Here is a 24,129-nt window from a genome sequence, read left to right as displayed (position 1 = left end):
AGAGAGGGATAGAGAGAGAAGGAGAGAGGGAGGGAGAGAGGGAGGGAGAGAGAGAGAGAGAGAGACCTTGGAGGCTGTTGTGTTGTTGCTAGAGGCAACTCAGATGATCGGTCCCAATGGCACCCTATTCCCCACATACAGTAGTCCACTACTTTTGACCAGGGCCAAGGCTGTACTACAGTCGTGGCCAAAAGTTTTGAGAATATCACAAATATGAATTTTCACAAAGTCTGCTGCCTCAGTTTGTATGATGGCAATTTGCATATACTCCAGAATGTTATGAAGAGTGATCAGATGATTTGCAATTAATTGCAAAGTCCCTCTTTGCCATGCAAATGAACTGAATCCCCAAAAAAACATTTCCACTGCATTTCAGCCCTGCCACAAAAGGACCAGCTGACATCATGTTAGTAATTCTCTCGTTAACACAGGTGGACGAGGACAAGGCTGAAAATCACTCTGTCATGCTGATTGAGTTCGAATAACAGACTGGAAGCTTCAAAAGGAGGGTGGTGCTTGGAATTATTGTTCTTTCTCTGTCAACCATTGGTACCTGCAAGGAAACACATGCCATTTTCATTGCTTTGCACAAAAAGGGCTTCACAGGCAAGGATATTGCTGCCAGTAAGATTGCACCTAAATCAACCATTTATCGGATCATCAAGAACTTCAAGGAGAGCGGTTCAATTGTTGTGAAGAAGGCTTCAGGGCGCCCAAGAAAGTCCAGCAAGTGCCAGGACCGTCTCCTAAAGTTGATTCAGCTGTGGGATTGGGGCACCACCAGTACAGAGCTTGCTCAGGAATGGCAGCAGGCAGGTGTGAGTGCATCTGCATGCACAGTGAGGCGAAGACTTTTGGAGGATGGCCTGGTGTCAAGAAGGGCAGCAAAGAAGACACTTCTCTCCAGGAAAAACATCAGGGACAGACTGATATTCTGCAAAAGGTACAGGGATTGGACTGCTGAGGACTGGGGTAAAGTCATTTTCTCTGATGAATTCCCTTTCCGATTGTTTGTGGCATCCGGAAAAAAGCTTGTCCGGAGACGACAAGGTGAGCGCTACCATCAGTCCTGTGTCATGCCAACAGTAAAGCATCCTGAGACCATTCATGTGTGGGGTTGCTTCTCATTCAAAGGAGTGGGCTCACTCACAATTTTGCCTAAGAACACAGCCATGAATAAAGAATGGTACCAACACATCCTCCGAGAGCAACTTCTCCCAACCATCCAGGAACAGTTTGGTGACGAACAATGTCTTTTCCAGCATGATGCAGCACCTTGCCATCAGGCAAAAGTGATAACTAAGTGGCTCGGGGAACAAAACATCGATATTTTGGGTCCATGGCCAGGAAACTACCTAGACCTTAATCCCATTGAGAACTTGTGGTCAATCCTCAAGAGGCGGGTGGACAAACAAAAACCCACAAATTCTGAAAAACTCCAAGCATTGATTTTGCAAGAATGGGCTGCCATCAGTTAGGATGTGGATGTTAATTGACAGCATGCCAGGGAGGATTGCAGAGGTTTTGAAAAAGAAGGGTCAACACTGTAATTGTCAATAAAACCCTTATGAACACTTATGAAATGCTTGTAATTATACTTCAGTATTCCATAGTAACATCTGACAAAAATATCTAAAGACACTGAAGCAGCAAACTTTGTGGAAATTAATATTTGTGTCATTCTCAAAACGTTTGGCCACGACTGTATGTAGGGAATAGGGTACATTGTGCGAATCACCCTCAGTGTTCTCACAGCCGAGTATACATAACTCAACAGCATCAAGACAAGGAGACACCTTCAAAGCAATCTGTTGGCTGATAGCTGGCTCCTTGACTGGAAGTGTTAATGTAATGTGTGTGTATGTACTTGTGCAGGCTGGGATGATCCTAGACAACGGTGTAAAGACAACACAGGCCAATGACAAGGACAAGAGACCCTTCCTTTCTCTTGTGGGAGCAAGGTCAGTGTCTCACGACACACACACACACACACACACACACACACACCACGACTATGGGTGATTAGTTTAGAATTTTTTTATTTAACCGTTATTTAACTAGGCAAATCAGTTAAGAACAAATTCTTACTTACAATGACGACCTACCCCGGCCAAACCCGGACCACGCTGGGCCAATTGTGCACCGCCCTATGTGACTCCCAATCACGGCCGGTTGTGATACAGCCTGGAATCAAACCAGGGTCTGTAGTGACGCCTCTAGCACTGAGATGCAGTGTCTTAGACCACTGCGCCACTCGGGAGCTAGTTAGCAGACCTCTTTCAGATACACATGTCAAAGACTTTCAAATACTTGAGCTGTGCTTGATTTAGTTTGCCCATAACAATGGAACCAATTGAATCGTCCTAAAAGTCCAAGTGCACCTCAACCAAAGTATTTGACCCCAGTCTGCAAACCCACTCACCCAGGCTTCATACAGCACATTGGTTAACATTTGAACAGTGAATAATACATAGCAGAGATGTCTGCATGAATGACTGTGATATTTCGAATACTTTACACAAACCCTTGATTCTAAACAAGTTCATGACTGGTTTATTTGTTGATACACTGTATGTTCTGTTTACCCCACATTACTAATCAACTTATATTACTTTGTTACGCTTAATTTCTTTGTTATAGTTTAGTTGTTTGATTTAGTTACGCATGAATTAGAGTGGCGACTGCCTTGGATTCTAAGCTGTTTAAAGGAACAATGGGTAGTTATGGGCAGGGCAAACCAGTGAAGCTGATTTTTCTTTCTCTCTCTCTCTCTCTTCTCACTTTCTCTCTCTCTCTCTCACTCTCTTTCTCACTCTCTTTCTCGCTCTCTCTCTCTCTCTTTCTCGTTCTCTCTCGCTCTCTCTCGCTCTCTCTCGTTCTCTCTCGCTCTCTTTCTCGCTCTCTCGATCTCTTGCTCTCTCTCTCTTTCTCGCTCTCTCTCTCTCTCTTTCTCGTTCTCTCTCGCTCTCTCTCGCTCGCTCTCGTTCTCTCTCGCTCTCTTTCTCGCTCTCTCGATCTCTTGCTCTCTCTCTCTTTCTCTCTCTCTCTCTTCTCTCTCTCTTCTCTCTCTCTCTAGATATGGACCCCACCAGGATGCAGATCCCTTTAAGCCCCGTGTCCCAGCTCTCATACACCATTTTGTGGCCTACAAGAACCAGGACCACGGAGCCTGGCTGAGGGGAGGAGATGTCTGGCTGGACGACTGCCAGTGAGTAGACGGAGGGAAGGAGTGAGCGGTAGAGGTGGGAGGGAGGGAGGGAGAGGGAGGGAGGGAGGGATCAAGCAATAGGTGGATTGTAACAAATACATATTTAGCTGTAACCTATCTTAACAAATCACAAGTTAGGACGTCTACACACAATCACGCCTCTGAAAAATGGCTACATTTTGACAGCTTGTATTTCTCTAACCTCCCTCTCAGTCCTATGGTGCTGCCACCCCAATTATCATGCTTACGTCTAGGCTTCTACTGCTAGGTCTAGCACTCAACACAGCAGTAACTGTCAGAAACATCCCCTAGCATTTACACTGAATACTCTTTTGTTTTTCTCACCTTCAGTCTGTTGCTGCTTTGCATCCTTGACAACATTTCCAATGTCAACCCTTATCCTTGGACTTTTAGACAAACAGTGTGTGAATAGTCACACACACACACACACACACACACACACACACACACACACACACACACACACACACACACACACACACACACACACACCACACACACACACACACACACACACACACACACACACACTGTTGACATGTGGAAACAGATAATGTCTGTGTAATATTCTCATTCTAATGTTCCGTCTACTATGTGATTGGCTCTAACAACTGTTTCTCTCTCTGCCTCAGATTTGCTGATAATGGAATTGGCCTAACACTGGCTAGGTAAGACATTAATGTTAATAACATCTTGTGGTGTGTGTGTGTGTGTGTGTGTGTGTGTCTTCGTGCGGCGTGCATGTGTGGTTCATGTTTGTATTTACGGGTGACTGCAGAAGACCCCGTTGCAGTAATTGGAAAACACCTTATATGGTTGTCTGCTTATGATGCAGTGGGAAAGAAAGACTTTGAAAGAGTGTGAAAGTAATTTGGGAGTGTGAAAGTGGCATCTCTAGGTATATGGGCCTGGGCATGTTTTGTAGATGGTTTCAGAAACCAGGTCACACTCTGAGAGAGAGACACACTGGCACAGACTCACACACTTTTACACGCTCTCTTGGCCACACATTCGTTTTAGCTCTCTTGGCCACACATTCATTTTAGCTCTCTTGGCCACACATTCGTTTTAGCTCTCTTGGCCACACAAACTCTCTGACAGTCACTCACGTACACACACACACGCACACACACGCACACATACATTTGTTTTACTATCCTTGTGGAGACCAAACAATTGATTCCCATTCAAAATTTGGAAGTCGCTCTGGATAAGAGCGTCTGCTAAATGACGTAAATATAAATGTAAATGTAAAATCCTATTTCGCTAACCCCTAACCCTTAACCTAACCTTAACCCTAAACTTAACCCTAATTCTAACCCTAACCCTAATTGTAACCCTAACCCTAATTTTAACCCTAAACCTAACCCCTAAGCCTAACTTTAACCCTAAACCTAACCCCTAACCCTAACCTTAACCCTAAACCTAACCTCAAACCTAAAATAGCCCTTTTCCTTGTGGGAAATTTTCCTTGTTTTACTTTAGTAAAACCAAAAACACACACAAAAGTGTTAACTTTGGCATCTATTTTAGATTTGGTTTTATGTTTAGTCTTAAAATACCTTTTAGTCACATTTTAGTCATTTCATTTTTCGTTAGTTTTAGTTATTATCAGTCGACTAAAACTCTGGACAGTTTTAGTCACAGCCATTTTAGTCACACAATAGTAAAAATAATCTATTAAATAATGAATATTTAAGCTATTTCTAACTTCCATCATGTACACATTCAGATAGCCTTGTCCAACTAGACCTACCATCCCCTCGTATACCTTAGCTGGCAACATTTATATTGTGGCAGATTGTAACCAATGCCAGCCATAATTAATCATATAGGCTATAAAGCCTTGGCTAGATGTCAAGAAATTTACGGCTCTGATTTTCTCCACATCATAACCGTTAAGGAGGGTAAATAAAAGCTTTTTCTTTAAAAAGGGGAGAATTTTACCTCTCCAAAAATGACAGAAGTATTACTGTACTCTAACATTCAAGAATTAGCATTTGTTTTCCCCATAGGAAACAGCAACCACAAGAATGGTGCTAGAGCGGCAACACAGATTCACGAGTAACAACATAGAGCTTTTGATGTGATCAGAGTAAAAATAGCCTACAGGAAAGTAAGAGAGAGTAAACATGATCGTTTCTAGTTGAGTTTAGTTACAAGTCCAGTGTCCTGGCTTCGCATCAGCTCAAAAGATTGACGAGCGACTGATGTGACCACCTGAGAGCTGTGCGGGAGAGCCAGGCAGATCAGCTCAATCACTCCACACAACTGAAAGATGTCAATTCTACCAATGAGAGGATTGCAAAAAAATATTCTGCATGCATGCTTCTGATTAGAAAAACAGATGAAAAGGAGCTTGATGTCAAATTAAATGTCCAATAGTCTCACGTGGAATTCTCGTCTCGTTACATTTTAGTCAACAAAAATGAAAAGTATTTTTCGATGAAATGAACACACAAACTCTTTCTGTCTCTCACTTTCTCTCTGTCTTTCCCTATCTGTGTAGTGGTGGTACATTCCCTGATGACGATGGTTCTCGTCAGGAAGTGAAGAACAGTCTGTTTGTTGGGGAGAGTGAGAACAGGGGCATGCCCATTCCTGACAACCGTATCTGGGGTCCCGGGGGACCCGACCTCAATGGGAGGACCCTGCCTCGAGGAGTGTGAGTGTTGGCTCGCACACACACACACACACACACACACACACACACACACCACACACACACACACACACACACACACACACACACACACACACACACACCACACACACCCTCTGTGTGTCTCTCTCCCTTTTCTCTCTTCTGTCTCTTTCTCCTCCTCCTCCTCCTCCTCCTCCTCCCTCCTCCTTCTCCTTCTCCTTCTCCTCCTTCTCCTTCTCCTTCTCCTTCTCCTTCTCCTTCTCATTCTCCCCCTCTCCTCGTATCGCCTCTCCTCATTCACATTTTACCCTGAAATGAACCCCTTCAACTTTTCCCTTTTCAGCGTTTTGCGTGCTTGGCCAGACAGAAAGCATGATTAAAAGTATGATGTCTCAACTTGTGCATATCTGACATTCTTTTATTGTCTGGGTGAAAGAAACCCGTCATCCATCATCTGTCTCAATTGTACATGATATGCTATATGGAGAAAAAATTATAATTTGCAACCACATTTGAACTTTTGCATAGTGTTACAAAATGGTCCCAAGATGCAGTCGTTATCCAATATCCGATAGCACAGAGCCTTGTCTGTGTTCTGAAAGAGATGACAATGTTCCCTCCGGCACACTTGGAAACATCGCAAAGCACCCATGATCTTGTCTGCGTCCCAAATAGCACCCTATTCCCTACCTGGTGCCATACTTTTGACCAGGGTCTGTCTGTGTCTGTCCGTCAAGTTCTCTCTCTCTCTCTCTCTCTCTCTCTCTCTCTCATTCTGTCTAATTCGTCTCCCTCCCTCTGGTCTTTCTGACTCTCTGTATGTCTGTCCTGCAGTGATTTCCCTATCCGCGGCATGCAGATCTACGACGGGCCCATCAACGTGCAGAACTGCACCTTCCGAAAATACATTGCCCTGGATGGTCGACACACCAGCGCCTTCGGCTTCAGACTCAACAACTCCTGGCAGAGCTGCCCTAACAACAACGTCACCGACATCACCTTCGACGACGTGCCTGTGAGTGAGTGTGTGTGTGAGTGTGAGTGTGTGTGTGTGAGTGAGTGTGTGTGAGTGTGAGTGTGAGTGTGTGTGAGTGTGTGGGTGTGAGTGTGAGTGTGTGTGGGTGAGTGTGTGAGTGTGAGAGTGCGTGTGTGTGAGTGGGGGGGTGTATCACGCTAGTTAGCATTTACCTGTACACATGATGGGAGTTGGGGTGTATTGTGTGTGTGTGTGTGTTTGCCCTAAAGCGTAGCTGCAAATTTTGGGCATGAGCTGTCATTATGGGTAATGTAGTGCCATAAGCAGGGTCTTACAGGGGAGACATGCTGCTCTTTCTCACCTCCATGACACTCATCTCTCCTCTCTCCCCCTCTCCTCTCCTTCCCCTCTCCCCCTCTCTTCTCTCCATCCCCTCACCCCTTCTCCCCCTTCCTCCCCATCTACCCCCTGCTCTTCTTATCAGATAACGTCCCGGGTGTTTTTCGGCGAGCCCGGCCCATGGTTTAACAAGATGCAGATGGACGGTGACAAGACCACGATATTCCACGACGTGGACGGCTCGGTCAGTGAGTACCCTGGAGCCTTCCTGGTCAAAGAGGACAACTGGCTACTGAGACACCCTGACTGTATTGACGTGCCTGACTGGAGGGCTGCCATCTGTAGTGGGCATTATGCACAGGTTGGTATGCATACGCCATGCAGGCTGAAGGAAGCATGCAGCAGGTGCACAAGCATGCATGTACACACACACACACACACACACACACACACACACACACACACACACACACACACACACACACACACACACACACACACACACACACACACACACACACACACACACACACACACACACACACACACACAATCTTATACAAACACATACACACATGGGTACACAGTATGTACTCACACATTCTTTAAAATAAAGTGGTGGTTAAGTTTCCTCTCAAAGCTAACACACTAGGTTTTTTGTGCAGTGTGACCTCGTTTCCCCCTCATTTCACTCACTTTCTAATGACTTCCAGATTAGTGAACATGTTCTTAGTCACACACACCTGTGTGTTTGTGTGTGTGCATGTGTCTGTATGCGTTTGTGCATTAACGTGTGTGTGTGTGTGTGCGTGGTCCCTCAGATCTACATACAGACACGTAACCCTGCCAGTCTGAACATGCAGATGGTAAAGGATGAGTACCCTGACAGACCCCTGACACTAGAGGGCGCTCTGGGTAAGAGGAAGCACTACCAGCAGTTCCAGCCCGTGGTCACCCTGGGTAAGGGCTACACTGTACACTGGGACCAGGCTGCTCCTGCAGAGATCACAGTGTGGCTCATCAACTTCAACAGGTTGGTAGTGGACTCAGAGAGATATAGACACACACACACACACACACACACACACACACACACACACACACACACACACACACACACACACACACACACACACACACACACAGCACACACACACACACACACACACACAGACACACACACACACACACACACACACACACACACACAGAGAGAGAGACAGAGAGACTACACAGGTTGGTAGTGGATGCAGAGAGACACACACAGACACACACACATACACCCTTCACCACACACACTATTCACTTCCTTCTCCCAGCATTGTTTCAGCATCTGATCCAAAAAACTGTCAACATCATGGCACCACATCCTATGAGTCAACAATAACCCCAGTAACCCAAAGCCATCCCCTGACCATGTGGTCATATTAATAAAACCCATATCATCAATTCACACCCTTGCCTTCCACGAACCCTATAACCCAAGGGACAGTGTGATACAGTAGTTTATGGTGGCTGTTTGTCTTAGCATATGACATCACCCCTCCCCAGCAAATATACTTAATAGCATTGGCAGTCATTTGAATAGCAGAGGCATGGTAGTCATTTCAAGCGTGTTAGCTATTCCCTGGCCTGAGATTACCCCGAAAGGACTCGGAGGGAGGAACATCTACTGTATTGGGGATATGGGCATTCCCATTGGTTACATGCTACTCTGGCGCCATCTATTGTTTGTGGAATGGAACTTCAGGTTCAACCATAAACACTGCATGACATTTCACATTTTAAATAAAATAAAATTTTATTTGGCACATGCACCAAATACAACAGGTGGAGACCTTACAGTGAAATGCTTACAAGCCCTTAACCAACAATGTAGTTTTAAGAAAAACAAGTGTTAAGAAAGTATTTACTAAAATAAACTGAAGTAAAAAATAAGAAAATAGAAAAATAGCAAATAATTTAAGAGCAACTATAACATAACAGTAGTGAGGCTATATACAGGGGGTACTGGTATAGAGTCAATGTGCGGGGGCACAGGTTAGTCAAGGTAATTGAGGTAATATGTAGTAAAAGTATAGATACCTTAATAGAAAGTTACTCAAGTAAAAGTGAAAGTTACCCAGTAAAATACTACTTGAGTAAAAGTATTTCGTTCTAAATATACTTAAGTATCAAAAGTAAAAGTATAAATAATTTCTAATTCCTTATATTAAGCAAAGCAGACAGAAACATGTTCTTGTTTTAAAAATGTACAGATAGCCAGGGGCACACTCCAACACTCAGACATCATTTACAGATAGCCAGGGGAACGCTCCAACACTCAGACATCCTTTACAGATAGCCAGGGGAACACTCCAAAACTCAGACATCATTTACAGATAGCCAGGGGAACACTCCAACACTCAGACATCCTTTACAGATAGCCAGGGGAACACTCCAACACTCAGACATCATTTACAGATAGCCAGGGGAACACTCCAACACTCAGACATCATTTACAGATAGCAGGGTTAACACTCCAACACTCAGACATCATTTACAGATAGCCAGGGGAACACTCCAACACTCAGACATCCTTTACAGATAGCCAGGGGAACACTCCAACACTCAGACATCATTTACAGATAGCCAGGGCACACTCCAACACTCAGACATCATTTACAGATAGCCAGGGGAACACTCCAACACTCAGACATAATTTACAGATAGCCAGGGGCACACTCCAACACTCACACATCATTTACAGATAGCCAGGGGAACGCTCCAACACTCAGACATCATTTTCGAACAATGCATTTGTGTTTAGTGAGTCCGCCAGATCAGAGGCAATAGGGATGACCACGTATTCTCTTGATAAGTGTGTGACCGAGAGACTAAAAAATAGTTTCTATCTTAAGGCCATCAGACCATTAAACAACCATCACTAACACAGAGAGGCTGCTGCCTACATACAAAATTGAAATCATTGGCCACTATAATAAATGGATCTATTGCATCTTGCCTATGCAGCTCGGTCATTGCTCATCCATATATATATATATATATAATTTTCACCTTTATTTAACCAGGTAGGCAAGTTGAGAACAAGTTCTCATTTACAATTGCGACCTGGCTGTAAGGGCTGTCTGAAGAGAGAGTGGACCAAAACGCAGCGGAGTTAGTGTTCATCATATTTAATTATAAAATGGAACACTATACAAATATAAAATAAGAAACTGACAGCCAACAGTCCTGTCAGGTGAAACACTGAACAGAAACAATTACCCACAAAACCCCAACGGAAAAACATGCACTTATGTGTGACTCCCAATCAACCACAACGAACTTCAGCTGTGCCTGATTGGGAGCCACACACGGCCCAAAACAAAGAAATACAAAAACATAGAAAAAGAACATAGAACGCCCACCCAATGTAACACCCTGGCCTAACCAAAATAAAGAACAAAAAACCCCTCTCTATGGCCAGGGCGTTACAGTACCCCCCCCCCCCCCCCCCAAGGTGCGGACTCCGGACGCAAAACCTGACACTGAAGGGGAGGGTCTGGTTGGGCCTTCTTATGGCGGCGGCTCAGGTGCGGGACGTGGCCTCTGCCCCACCCTTGGCGTCGCCCTCTTAGGTGGCGCACCTGGCCGCGCCGAAGGTCTGGTGGGCGACCCTGACTTCGCCCGGCTGGCGGGCGACCCTTGTTGCGCCCGGCTGGCGGGTGTCCCTTGCTGCGCCCAGCTGGCGGGCCACTCTGGCAGATCCGGCACGGCGGGCCGCTCTGGCGGATCCGGCACGGCGGGCCGCTCTGGCGGATCCGGCACGGCGGGCCGCTCTGGCGGATCCGGCACGGCGGGCCGCTCTGGCGGATCCGGGCAGGCGGGCCGCTCTGGCGGATCCGGGCAGGCGGGCCGCTCTGGCGGCTCCGGGCAGGCGGGCCGCTCTGGCGGCTCCGGGCAGGCGGGCCGCTCTGGCGGCTCCGGGCAGACGGGCCGCTCTGGCGGCTCCTGACTGGCGGGCGGCTCTGGCGGCACCAGACTGGCGGGCGGCTCTGGCGGCACCAGACTGGCGAGACCCACTGGAGGCCTAGTCCTGGGAGGTGGCACAGGACGGACCAGGATGGGGAGATCCACTGGTGGCCTGGTCCTGGGAGGAGGCACAGGACTGACCAGGATGGGGAGACCCACTGGAGGCCTGGTCCGTGGAGCAGGCACAGGACTGACCAGGATGGGGAGACCCACTGGAGGCCTGGTCCGAGGAGGAGGCACAGGACTGACCAGGATGGGGAGACCCACTGGAGGCCTGGTCCGTGGAAGCGGCACAGGAGAGACCAGGATGGGGAGACCCACTGGAGGCCTGGTCCGTGGAGCAGGCACAGGACTGACCAGGATGGGGAGACACACTGGAGGTCTAGAGCGCACGGCCTGCAAAACCCGTCCTGGCTCGATGCCCAATCTCCCCCGGCAGATGTTAGGAGCTGGGATGTAACGCACCGGGCTCTCCACGCGTACTGGGGACACCATGCGCTTTACTACATAACACGGTGCCTGACCAGTACTACGTTGCCTCCTGTAAGCACGGGGAGCTGGCTCAGGTCTCAAACCTGACTCTGCCACACTCCCCGTGTGCCCCCCCAAAAAAAATTATTTGGGGCTGCCTCTCGGGCTTCCTTCCCAGCCGTGTTCCCTCATACCGTTGCTGTTGGTCCTTCTTTCCTGCTGCCTCCACTCTTCTGAGTGCCTCTACCTGTTCCCATGGGAGGCGATCCCTTCCGACCAGGATCTCTTCCCAAGTGTAGGATCCCTTGCCGTCCAGGATGTCCTCCCATGTCCAGTCCTTTCTCTCCCTGGTCCAGGATCCTTGCTCCTCCTGGCGCTGCTCCCTCCTCCGCTGCTTGGTCCTTGTTTGTTGGGTAATTCTGTAAGGGCTGTCTGAAGAGAGAGTGGACCAAAACACAGCGGAGTTAGTGTTCATCATATTTAATTATAAAATTGAACACTATACAAATACAAAATAAGAAACTGACAGCCAACAGTCCTGTCAGGTGAAACACTGAACAGAAACAATTACCCACAAAACCCCAACGGAAAAACATGCACTTATGTGTGACTCCCAATCAACCACAACGAACTTCAGCTGTGCCTGATTGGGAGCCACACACGGCCCAAAACAAAGAAATACAAAAACATAGAAAAAGAACATAGAACGCCCACCCAATGTAACACCCTGTCCTAACCAAAATAAAGAACTAAAAACCCCTCTCTATGGCCAGGGCGTTACACTGTCCAAGATAAAGCAAAGCAGTTTGACAACATACAACAACACAGAGTTAGTTACACATGGAGTAAAACAAACATACAGTCAATAATACAGTAGAAAAATAAGTCTATATACAATGTGAGCAAATGAGGTGAGTTAAGGGAGGTAAAGGCAAAAAAGGCCATGGTGGCAAAGTAAATACAATATAGCAAGTAAAACACTGGAATGGTAGATTTGTAGTAGAAGAAAGTGCAAAGTATAAATAAATAATGGGGTGCAAAGGAGCAAAATAAATAAAATAAATAAAATAAATAAATACAGTAGGGGAAGAGGTAGTTGTTTGGGCTAAATAATAGATGGGCTATGTACAGGTGCAGTGATCTGTGAGCTGCTCTGACAGCTGGTGCTTAAAGCTAGTGAGGGAGATAAGTGTTTCCAGTTTCAGAGATTTTTGTAGTTCGTTCCAGTCATTGGCAGCAGAGAACTGGAAGGATAGACGGCCAAAGGAGGAATTGGCTTTGGGGGTGACCAGAGAGATATACCTGCTGGAGCGCGTGCTACAGGTGGGTGCTGCTATGGTGACCAGTGAGCAGAGATAAGGGGGGACTTTACCTAGCAGGGTCTTGTAGATGACCTGAAGCCAGTGGGTTTGGCGACGATTATGAAGCGAAGGCCAGCCAACGAGAGCGTACAGGTCGCAGTGGTGGGTAGTATATGGGGCTTTGGTGACAAAACGGATGGCACTGTGATAGACTGCATCCAGTTTGTTGAGTAGGGTATTGGAGGCTATTTTGTATATGACATTGCCGAAGTCGAGGATCGGTAGGATGGTCAGTTTTACGAGGGTATGTTTGGCAGCATGAGTGAAGGATGCTTTGTTGCGAAATAGGAAGCCAATTCTAGATTTAACTTTGGATTGGAGATGTTTGATGTGAGTCTGGAAGGAGAGTTTACAGTCTAACCAGACACCTAGTTATTTGTAGTTGTCCACATATTCTAAGTCAGAACCGTCCAGAGTAGTGATGCTGGACAGGCGGGCAGGTGCAGGCAGCGATCGGTTGAAGAGCATGCATTTAGTTTTACTTGTATTTAGGAGCAGTTGGAGGCCACGGAAGGAGAGTTGTATGGCATTGAAGCTCGTCTGGAGGGTTGTTAACACAGTGTCCAAAGAAAGGCCAGAAGTATACAGAATGGTGTCGTCTGCGTAGAGGTGGATCAGAGACTCACCAGCAGCAAGAGCAACATCATTGATGTATACAGAGAAAAGAGTTGAACCCTGTGGCACCCCCATAGAGACTGCCAGAGGTCCGGACAACAGGCCCTCCGATTTGACACACTGAACTCTATCAGAGAAGTAGTTGGTGAACCAGGCGATGCAATCATTTGAGAAACCAAGGCTATTGAGTCTGCCGATGAGGATGTGGTGATTGACAGAGTCGAAAGCTTTGGCCAGGTCAATGAATACGGCAGCACAGTATTGTTTCTTATCGATGGTGGTTACGATATCGTTTAGGACCTTGAGCGTGGCTGAGGTGCACCCATGACCAGCTCTGAAACCAGATTGCATAGCGGAGAAGGTGCGGTGGGATTCGAAATGGTCGGTAATCTGTTTGTTGACTTGGCTTTCGAAGACCTTAGAAAGGCAGGGTAGGATGGATATAGGTCTGTAGCAATTTGGGTCAAGAATGTCCCCTCCTTTGAAGAGGGGGATGACAGCAGCTGCTTTCCAATCTATGGGAATCTCAGACGACACGAAAGAGAGGTCGAACAGGCTAGTAATAGGGGTTGCAATAATTTCAGCAGATAATTTTAGAAAGAGAGGGTCCAGATTGTCTAGCCCGGCTGATTTGTAGGGGTCCCGATTTTGCAGCTAAAATAATAATATAATAATAATAATATATGTATATATTCTTATTCCATCCCTTTACTTAGAATTGTGTGTATTAGGTAGTTGTTGTGGAATTGTTAGATTACTTGTCGATATTGCTGCACTGTCGGAACAAGAAGCACAAGCATTTCGCTACACTTGCATTAACATCTGCTAACCATGTGTATGTGACCAATAAAATGGGGGGTGGCGGGGGGACAATGCAAATAGTCCGGGTAACCATTTGATTAGCTGTTCAGGAGTCTTATGGCTTGGGGGTAGAAGCTGATAAGAATCTTTTTGGACCTAGACTTTATGCTCTGGTACTGCTTGCCATGCGGTAGCAGAGAGAGCAGTCTATGACTGGGGTGGCTGGAGTCTTTTAGGGCTTTCCTCTGACACCGCCTGGTATAGAGGTCCTGGGTGTCAAGAAGCTTGGCACCAGTGATGTACTGGGCCGTACGGACTACCATCTGTGGTGCCTTGAGCGTAATTTAGCAGACGCTCTTATCCAATACTTTTTTCATTCTGGTCCCCCTTGGGAATCGAACCCAGGTGCTGAAAGTGCCATGCTCTACCAGCTGAGCTACACGGGACTGCAGAGTCGTATTCACTAGTTTCTAGTTTCACTATCCCCAAACAGAAGAAAGCTGACTGAAACAGAGAGAGACTAACCTGAACTTGTCCAATAAAGAACGGCAAAATGTTCTGCTATGGTGTGTTTACTAATTAATATGACAGGTGAGTGGGAGTAGTTGTTTAGCTCTAGCTCAGTGCTGGGCTGCCTCCTGTAAAATGTCATTTTTGATATACTTGATTAACTGTGTGTGTGTGTGTGTGTGTGTGTGTGTGTGTGTGTGTGTGTGTGTGTGTGTGTGTGTGTGTGTGTGTGTGTGTGTGTGTGTGTGTGTGTGTGTGTGTGTGTGTGTGTTCCAGGAACGACTGGATCAACGTGGGCTTCTGCTACCCGCCAGGCACCACCTTCACGATCATCTCGGACATCCACAACCGTCTGACCAAGCAGACAAGGAAGACCGGTGTGTTCATGAGGACCACACAGAGAGACAAGATCAACCAGTCTCACCTGTCCCGAGGCTATTACTACTGGGAGGAAGATACCGGGTGAGGAGGGTGGGAGGCAGGGAGGGAGGGGGGAGAGAAGAGAGAGGGTGAGGAGGGAAGGATCGGGGAGAGAAGGGGAGAATGTGTAGTAGATGAGTACAGTAGGTAGTCTCCCCTGTCTCCCTCTCAGCCTGCTGTTTCTCTCAGTGAATCCTTATTAACTCTTAGTATCCCCTGTCTCCCTCTCAGCCTGCTGTTTCTCCCAGTGAATCCTTATTAACTCTTAGTCTCCCGTCTCCCTCTCAGCCTGCTGTTTCTCTCAGTGAATCCTTATTAACTCTTAGTCTCCCCTGTCTCCCTCTCAGCCTGCTGTTTCTCCCAGTAAATCCTTATTAACTCTTAGTCTCCCCTGTTTCCCTCTCAGCCTGCTGTTCCTCCCAGTAAATCCTTATTAACTCTTAGTCTCCCCTGTCTCCCTCTCAGCCTGCTGTTCCTCCCAGTAAATCCTTATTAACTCTTAGTCTCCCCTGTCTCCCTCTCAGCCTGCTGTTCCTCCCAGTAAATCCTTATTAACTCTTAGTCTCCCCTGTCTCCCTCTCAGCCTGCTGTTCCTCCGAGTGAAGGCCCACAATGAGAAGGAGGACTTTGCCTTCTGTTCAGTGAAGGGCTGTGAGAGGGTTAAAATCACAGCCGTTATCCCTAAGGGCAGCAGCCCCAGTGACTGCATGACACAGGCCTACCCCCTGCACGCAGAGATGCCCATCGTAGATGTGCCCATGCCAAGGAAACTGCCCAGTGCCAAGCTGGTGAGGACAGAGCTCAGTCTGTTAGTCACAAATGGCACTGTGCATCGTTTTGTAAAATAGTTAATCAAACACTTATGTAAACTGTTTATTACTGATTCATAGTATTCATAGTACTAGTACATAGTATTCTAATAACACTAGTTCCTATTATTCATAGTATATTCACCGTTTGAAACCCTTTACAACCTCTCTATATAGTGTTACTGATACAGTCATGTAAAGAAAGAGAAGAAAGAGTCTTGGCATCTCATCAATAAATCTCTGCAGCAGTGTTGTGGACAGGATTGACATTTCTATACCAGTGTCAGTCACTTAAGATCTCTCTCTCGCTCTCTCTCTCTCGCTCTCTCTCTTTCCTCTCCTCTGTCTCTTTCCTCTCCTGTTTCTCTCTCTCTCTCCGCTCTCTCTCTTTCCTCTCCTCTCTCTCCCTCGCGGTCTATCTATCTATCTATCTATCTATCTATCTATCTATCTATCTATCTATCTATCTATCTATCTATCTATCTATCTATCTATCTATCTATCTATCTATCTATCTATCTATCTATCTATCTATCTATCTATCTATCTATCTATCTATCTATCTATCGCTCTCTCTTTCTTCTTCTCCTCTCTCTCTCCTCTCTCTCTTTCCTCCACAGCGTACCACAGACCACTTCCTGGAGGTCAAGCTGGAGTCCTACAACACACGCTTCTTCCACATCAAGGATGACTTTGCCTACACAGAGGTGTGTGTGTGTTTTTGCGTGTGTGTTTACTTTCTCTGTGTGTAAAAAGTTACTCAATAATGTCATGATTGGTTGATTGGATGTTGTGGATGCCGGGCAGGTTAACGGCAGGAAGTTGTACCAGCCAGATGATGGGGTGCAGCTGACGGTGATGGACGGCCATGACGGGAGACTGGTGGAGAGCAAAGGCTTCAGGAACTCCATACTACAGGGTGTACCTGCCCAGATAGAGAGCTATGTTAACAACCTGACAGACTTGTAAGAACACACACACACACACACACACACACACACACACACACACACACACACACACACACACACACACACACACACACACACACACACACACACACACACACACACACACACACACACACACACACACACACACACACACACTAACTTTTTCATGTTAGAATGGGAAGACACTGAGAAGAACAAAGTTAACTCTCTCTTCTCCCTGCCTCCTCTTCTCCATCCCCCATCTCTCTTTCACTTCTGTCTCTTTCTCCCTCACTCTCTCTTTCTCTCTCTAGCTCTATCGTCATAATAACGTCTAAGGGTCGTCTGGTGACTCGGGGCCCCTGGACCAGAATACTGGAACTCCTCGGAGCTGACAAGACCCTCAAGTTGAGAGGTAACTAACTAACTAACTAACTAACTAACTAACTAACTAACTAACTAACTAACTAACTAACTAACTAACTAACTAACTAACTAACTAACTAACTACTGTAGCTCCTTAGAGCTGACCAAACCCTCAAGTTGAGAGGTAACTAACTAACTACTGTAGCTCCTTAGAGGTGACAAGACCCTCAAGTTGAGAGGTAACTAACTGACTACTGTAGCTCCTTAGAGCTGACCAAACCCTCAAGTTGAGAGGTAACTAACTAACTACTGTAGCTCCTTAGAGCTGACAAGACCCTCAAGTTGAGAGGTAACTAACTAACTACTGTAGCTTCTTAGAGGTGACAAGACCCTCAAGTTGAGAGGTAACTAACTAACTACTGTAGCTCCTTAGAGCTGACCAAACCCTCAAGTTGAGAGGTAACTAACTAACTACTGTAGCTCCTTAGAGGTGACAAGACCCTCAAGTTGAGAGGTAACTACCTAACTACTGTAGCTCCTTAGAGGTGACCAAACCCTCAAGTTGAGAGGTAACTACCTAACTACTGTAGTTCCTTAGAGGTGACAAGACCCTCAAGTTGAGGAGTAACTAACTAACTACTGTAGCTTCTTAGAGGTGACAAGACCCTCAAGTTGAGAGGTAACTAACTAACTACTGTAGCTCCTTAGAGGTGACCAAACCCTCAAGTTGAGAGGTAACTAACTGACTACTGTAGCTCCTTAGAGCTGACAAGACCCTCAAGTTGAGAGGTAACTAACTAACTACTGTAGCTCCTTAGAGCTGACCAAACCCTCAAGTTGAGAGGTAACTACCTAACTACTGTAGCTCCTTAGAGCTGACAAGACCCTCAAGTTGAGAGGTAACTAACTAACTACTGTAGCTCCTTAGAGGTGACCAAACCCTCAAGTTGAGAGGTAACTAACTGACTACTGTAGCTCCTTAGAGCTGACCAAACCCTCAAGTTGAGAGGTAACTAACTAACTTCTGTAGCTCCTTAGAGCTGACCAAACCCTCAAGTTGAGAGGTAACTAACTAACTAACTACTGTAGCTCCTTAGAGCTGACAAGACCCTCAAGTTGAGAGGTAACTAACTAACTACTGTAGCTCCTTAGAGCTGACAAGACCCTCAAGTTGAGAGGTAACTAACTGACTACTGTAGCTCCTTAGAGCTGACCAAACCCTCAAGTTGAGAGGTAACTAACTAACTACTGTAGCTCCTTAGAGGTGACCAAACCCTCAAGTTGAGAGGTAACTAACTGACTACTGTAGCTCCTTAGAGCTGACCAAACCCTCAAGTTGAGAGGTAACTAACTAACTACTGTAGCTCCTTAGAGCTGACAAGACCCTCAAGTTGAGAGGTAACTACCTAACTACTGTAGCTCCTTAGAGGTGACAAGACCCTCAAGTTGAGAGGTAACTAACTAACTACTGTAGCTCCTTAGAGGTGACCAAACCCTCAAGTTGAGAGGTAACTAACTGACTACTGTAGCTCCTTAGAGCTGACAAGACCCTCAAGTTGAGAGGTAACTACCTAACTACTGTAGCTCCTTAGAGGTGACAAGACCCTCAAGTTGAGAGGTAACTAACTAACTACTGTAGCTTCTTAGAGGTGACAAGACCCTCAAGTTGAGAGGAAACTACCTAACTACTGTAGCTCCTTAGAGGTGACAAGACCCTCAAGTTGAGGAGTAACAGGTCTGGCTTGGCTCAACAATTATTTATTTATTGGAATTAAAACGTTCTATCTGAAAAAATAGGATTCTGAGATGATTAGCTTTATAGTTCTGAACCCTCATTGGTTTGAATGGTGTGAGCAATTTTGAACTCGCTTTTTAACTTAACAACGTGAATCAGGGTGTTTAGGACACGGCTGTGTTAATAACTCAGTTTTGAGAAAAATGCAGATAGAACCATTATAATCCCAAATTCTCGATTTCTATGGAATAGTTCCTAGAGGAGATTTCAACCAACACACACTAGAGGGTGCTATTGGTATACTGTTGTGATTCAGCAACTAACGTTTTGTAAACAACTCATCCAGAACGCCGCAGCCCGTCTGGTGTTCAACCTTCCCAAGTTCTCTCACGTCACCCCGCTCCTCCGGTCTCTCCACTGGCTTCCAGTTGAAGCTCGCATCCGCTACAAGACCATGGTGATTGCCTACGGAGCTGTGAAGGGAACGGCACCTCCATACCTTCAGGCTCTGATCAGGCCCTACACCCAAACAAGGGCACTGCGTTCATCCACCTCTGGCCTGCTGGCCCCCCTACCTCTGAGGAAGCACAGTTCCCGCTCAGCCCAGTCAAAACTGTTCGCTGCTCTGGCACCCCAATGGTGGAACAAGCTCCCTCACGACGCCAGGACAGCGGAGTCAATCACCACCTTCCGGAGACACCTGAAACCCCACCTCTTTAAGGAATACCAAGGATAGGATAAAGTAATCCTTCTAACCCCCCCCCCCCCCCCCCCTTAAAAGATTTAGATGTACTATTGTAAAGTGGTTGTTCCACTGGATATCATAAGGTGAATGCACCAATTTGTAAGTCGCTCTGGATAAGAGCGTCTGCTAAATGACTTAAATGTAAATGTAAATGTAAACCCTGTTGAATGTTTTAAACTGCTGCTGTTTGTTTATCAAATACAGTAAGACAACTTTCACTAAAGGTGTATTCATTCATTCAAAATGATCTGGCTTGTAATGATTGTCAGTGTTTAGTGTTCAGGGCTGACAGTGTTTCACATACAATCTCTCATAAATGCTGATTCATAGTAGCCTGTGTAACAAAGTTTAGCCTTCCTGATTCTTAATGATGACAGCTATTTCTCAGTCTCTCTCTCTCTCTCTGTGTGTGTGTGTGTGTGTGTGTGTGTGTGTGTGTGTGTGTGTGTGTGTGTGTGTGTGTGTGTGTGTGTGTGTGTGTGTGTGTGTGTGTGTGTGTGTGTGTGTGTGTGTGTGTGTGTGTGTGTGTGTGTGTGTGTGTGTGTGTGTGTGTGTGTGTGTGTGTGTGTGTGTGTGTGTGTGTGTGTGTGTGTGTGTGTGTGTGTGTGTGTGTGGGAGGAGGATAATCAATACTTCACCGCATGCCAGAGCAGCAGGGTCCTTCCTCTTCTCCATCCCTCCATACTTAACCACACTCCCCTTCAAGTCACATGACACAACCCACATTTTGGAATTCAGAAATCCTTCTCCAAATTCTGATTCTAATTTTAGATCATACAGTACATTCTACTAAATAGATTCTACGCCTCTAGACATCCCGGAGCAGGCTGCGGGACACATTTTTCTCACTGTGGGGTGTAATTCCAGAGACGACAAATGTTCTATTTTGTAGAAATCATTCCTGGATGGGGTGAGACGCCTCAGTGGTATGCGCTGTGTTGGAGAATGGAGGAGGAGGAATGCCAGCTAGCTCGCTTTGTCTTTCTTTCTCCCTCCTCTTTCCCCTGTTTCTTCCCCCTCTCCTGCTGTCCTTCTAGGATATTCTGGGGGTGATTTTGTGTTATTTGTTGTTGTTTGTTTCTTGTATTTATTGTGGATTTGTTGACGAGAGAGAAATAGTTGTGTATACTCAGAATGTGAACAGCTGACATTGAGCGAGCGTTTCTTTATTTCTCTGTGTTTCAGACAAGCTAACGTTTGTAGGCTTCAAGGGCACTTTTCGACCTGACTGGGTCCGTATGGAGGTGGATGAGGAGAGAGCTAAGATCCATCAAGTCCTCCCTATCCCTGTGGTCAAGAAGATTAAGCTATGAGAGGAGAGAGGAGAGGAGAGGAGGAACCAGGCGTAGTGGGGGGCACACACGAGACTACACCTCCCACACAACACACACACACTGCCCCTAGCACTGGAGTAGGTAAAAGTTGTTCCTGTAACTACTGGTCCAAGATCAGATGTTTTTCACCACTAAAGATGAATTAAGGTAATCTGATCCTAGATCTGTGGTTAGGGACGGTTTCAACCCGGTGCTACAGAGTGTGGGCCGGCCAATCAAACGCATGCGTTTATCTGTCACCTATCAACTTTCCCGCCATGCAGGTCTCTGTTTATGTGACAATGTTGACTATGTGAGTGATTCGACTGTATCGTTCGTTTGACTATACTTGACTTTTAAAACGCGAGAAGAGAGAAAAAATGACCAACAAACATTTCTTGTTTTTCATCCTACTCAGAGACAGATTTCCTAAATGTTTGCACCTGTGTTTTCCAGTGGGAAGTTAACGTCGTTTAACACAATAGAACAAAAATGTAGACCAATGAAGTAGAAGAGAGAGAGGGATTAAGGGACTTTTAAAGTAGAACCAAAAGGTCAATTACAGGTTAAAGGCTCAGTGTGGTCAAAAACATGATTTTCCGGTGTTTTATATATATTTCCACACTGAGGTTGGAATAATAGTGTGAAATTATGATAATGCCCTTTTAGTGTAAGAGCTGTTTGAAAAGACCACCTGAAATTTCAGCCTGTTTTGGTGGGATGGAGTTTTGGCCTGCCTGGTGACATCACCATTAGTTAATAGACCAATAACAAAGAGAGTTCCAAACCTCTCTGCCAATAACAGCTAGACCACTCCCAGCCAGTCCTAGCTAAATCCTTGCTTGAGAAATTGCTCTTTGCTAAGAAGCTATTTGTATTTCTTTTTGACCATTTTAATTAAAAACAATCACTTAAGGTACTTAATTGTTACCCAGAAATGATTTGATATTGAGATAAAAACGGCTGCATTTGACCTTTTTAAGATTAACTGGAAAAAACTTTTAGGTAAATTAAGATAATTCTTTTTGACCCTTCTACTGAATAAAAAACAGGTGCAAACTTTGCGCCAGACTTTGCACCAGGTGCAAACATTTAATCCATCTGGCCTGAAGATTCCATTCCAGAGAAGCTGTTTCCCTGTGTTTTATGTGAGGGCTCTAGATCGCTTACTTGATATTGTGTAATGTTTGGTTTCATATAACTGTTCATATCAACGTTTGTGGTCCATCGGTCTGTGTTTTATTAAACATACCAGCATGTAAAGAAACCCCAAAATGATCCTGAATATATCCAAGGACATTTTTTGGTCACTTCTAAAGTGCTATCTGGTCTTAGACAATACTCCCAAATCCAAACTTTAAATGTTATTTAAGCAATTTATAAATTGATTATAAATTGGCGATTTTTCTTCAAATCTGGCAAGAATCAGATAAACGTTTCCCTTTGCCCGAAATAGCTGGTCTTTTTTCGGACGTGGTAGTTGTTAGTGTTTTGTATGTTTAAATGTGTTTTTAAAAATTCCACAGATTGATAACAGAGATATATTTTATACTTATTTATTGTACAAAATCTACAAGGGACATCTTTTGAGTTGTATTGTATTCTGGTCCTGAATTGTATGTAAGAATAATAATACTATAACATTTCAAAACAATCATACTAAACACTGCTATGGCATAATATGACTCATCGTAGTTACCGCGTTGTTTTGTTTTAACCCTACACCAAATGGATGTGATGTATTATACGTGACTTGGGCTTGTAAAGTAATTCAATCTCATGACTTAAAATCTTTGAATGACTTTTGTACAGAAATAAATGAATAACTGAATTTATAAGCCTGTGTGTGCGTGTGTACCCCAATAAAGACTTTCTGCACAGAAACACCAGTTAACGTTGCAGTAACACATTTCTGATGTTCTACTACCTGTTATCCAATTATTGTTTGAACCAAGAAACACATCAGTTCCACATTTCAACCATTAGCCAACACATTTGAACAGAGACTTTGGTTTGGGGTTGTCCCAAATGGCACCCTATTCCCTGTGAGCCCTGGTCAAAAGTAGTGCACTAGGTAACAGGGTGCCATTTGGGATGCTATCCTAGCAGCGTTATTGGAGAAGTTAACAGGCTCTGCAGGTTGGAATTACTGTCACCAAGGGGCAATGGTTGGCTCCAGCCCCGTTGGTTCTCATGTGCTGGTTCCTTTGTGTGCGTGTGTGAGCACAGCATAAAGGGTGTGGCTCCCAGGCCCATTATAAATCATTGTGGAATGCTGAGCTATGCTCACATGCTGAGAGAGAGCTAGAGAGGACTAGTTAAGTGGAGGCCTCCAGCTCTGGACCTCAGTAACCCTCTAAAACTGTAAAACACCACAAGATTGGGGCTCAATTGGCTTACGTAAAGGAAAAATCAGACGCTCTGTTCAATCCGTAGCACTGAAGATCTACTTTATAGCGCGATTGAGAATTATAAGGCAATCTTCCCGCGGTCGCGGAGACTGCATTAACGGTAAACGCTGCTTCTGTCCACTCAATGGGAAATTACCTTTACATTTTAACGTGGATCTTCTGCTATATTCGATGATAGGGATTGAATCTAGCCCAAGTATTATATCAGAACAATACAAACAGAAGGTTTATTGGTTAATGCTGAACTGATTGAATCTAGGCTTAACACCATTATTTCCAGTCCACCTGGTTTAGACATGCCAGACAGGATATCACAATATAAATCCCAACAGTTGGAGTCTGTAGGGACAACCGCGTTATGGGGCTATCAGTCTGTAGGGACAGGCAGTCATGTTGAGTCCACAACATTATGGAGTAATCTGCCTGTCCCTACAGACT

The 24,129-nt window shown here is 45.5% G+C and overlaps 1 protein-coding gene across 2 annotated transcripts in view; it reads left to right on the top strand.

The window, feature by feature from the left end:
- LOC106587725 (cell migration-inducing and hyaluronan-binding protein) overlaps window positions 1-23,169 on the top strand; it is a 177,594-nt gene extending 154,425 nt beyond the window's left edge. The window contains exons 17-29 of one of the 2 annotated variants that reach the window (XM_045708740.2): window positions 1,876-1,961; window positions 3,077-3,208; window positions 3,862-3,897; window positions 5,739-5,894; window positions 6,708-6,888; window positions 7,334-7,549; window positions 8,010-8,221; window positions 15,237-15,422; window positions 15,964-16,168; window positions 16,810-16,896; window positions 16,997-17,154; window positions 17,436-17,536; window positions 21,153-23,169. In XM_045708740.2, coding sequence (XP_045564696.1) covers window positions 1,876-1,961; window positions 3,077-3,208; window positions 3,862-3,897; window positions 5,739-5,894; window positions 6,708-6,888; window positions 7,334-7,549; window positions 8,010-8,221; window positions 15,237-15,422; window positions 15,964-16,168; window positions 16,810-16,896; window positions 16,997-17,154; window positions 17,436-17,536; window positions 21,153-21,280 — 1,884 coding nt within the window. In that variant the 3' untranslated portion in view covers window positions 21,281-23,169. Of the gene's footprint in view, window positions 1-1,875; window positions 1,962-3,076; window positions 3,209-3,861; window positions 3,898-5,738; window positions 5,895-6,707; window positions 6,889-7,333; window positions 7,550-8,009; window positions 8,222-15,236; window positions 15,423-15,786; window positions 15,920-15,963; window positions 16,169-16,809; window positions 16,897-16,996; window positions 17,155-17,435; window positions 17,537-21,152 lie in introns of those variants that run through there. The other variant, XM_045708746.2, reaches the window with a different exon arrangement.
- The last annotated feature ends 960 nt before the right edge of the window (window positions 23,170-24,129 follow it).

The sequence above is a fragment of the Salmo salar genome, chromosome 26 (assembly GCF_965601325.2).
Source record: "Salmo salar chromosome 26, fSalSal1, whole genome shotgun sequence".
Taxonomy (NCBI): Eukaryota; Metazoa; Chordata; class Actinopteri; order Salmoniformes; family Salmonidae; genus Salmo; species Salmo salar.
Note: the sequence above shows the minus strand (reverse complement) of the source record. Positions and strands in the feature narration are given on the sequence as shown.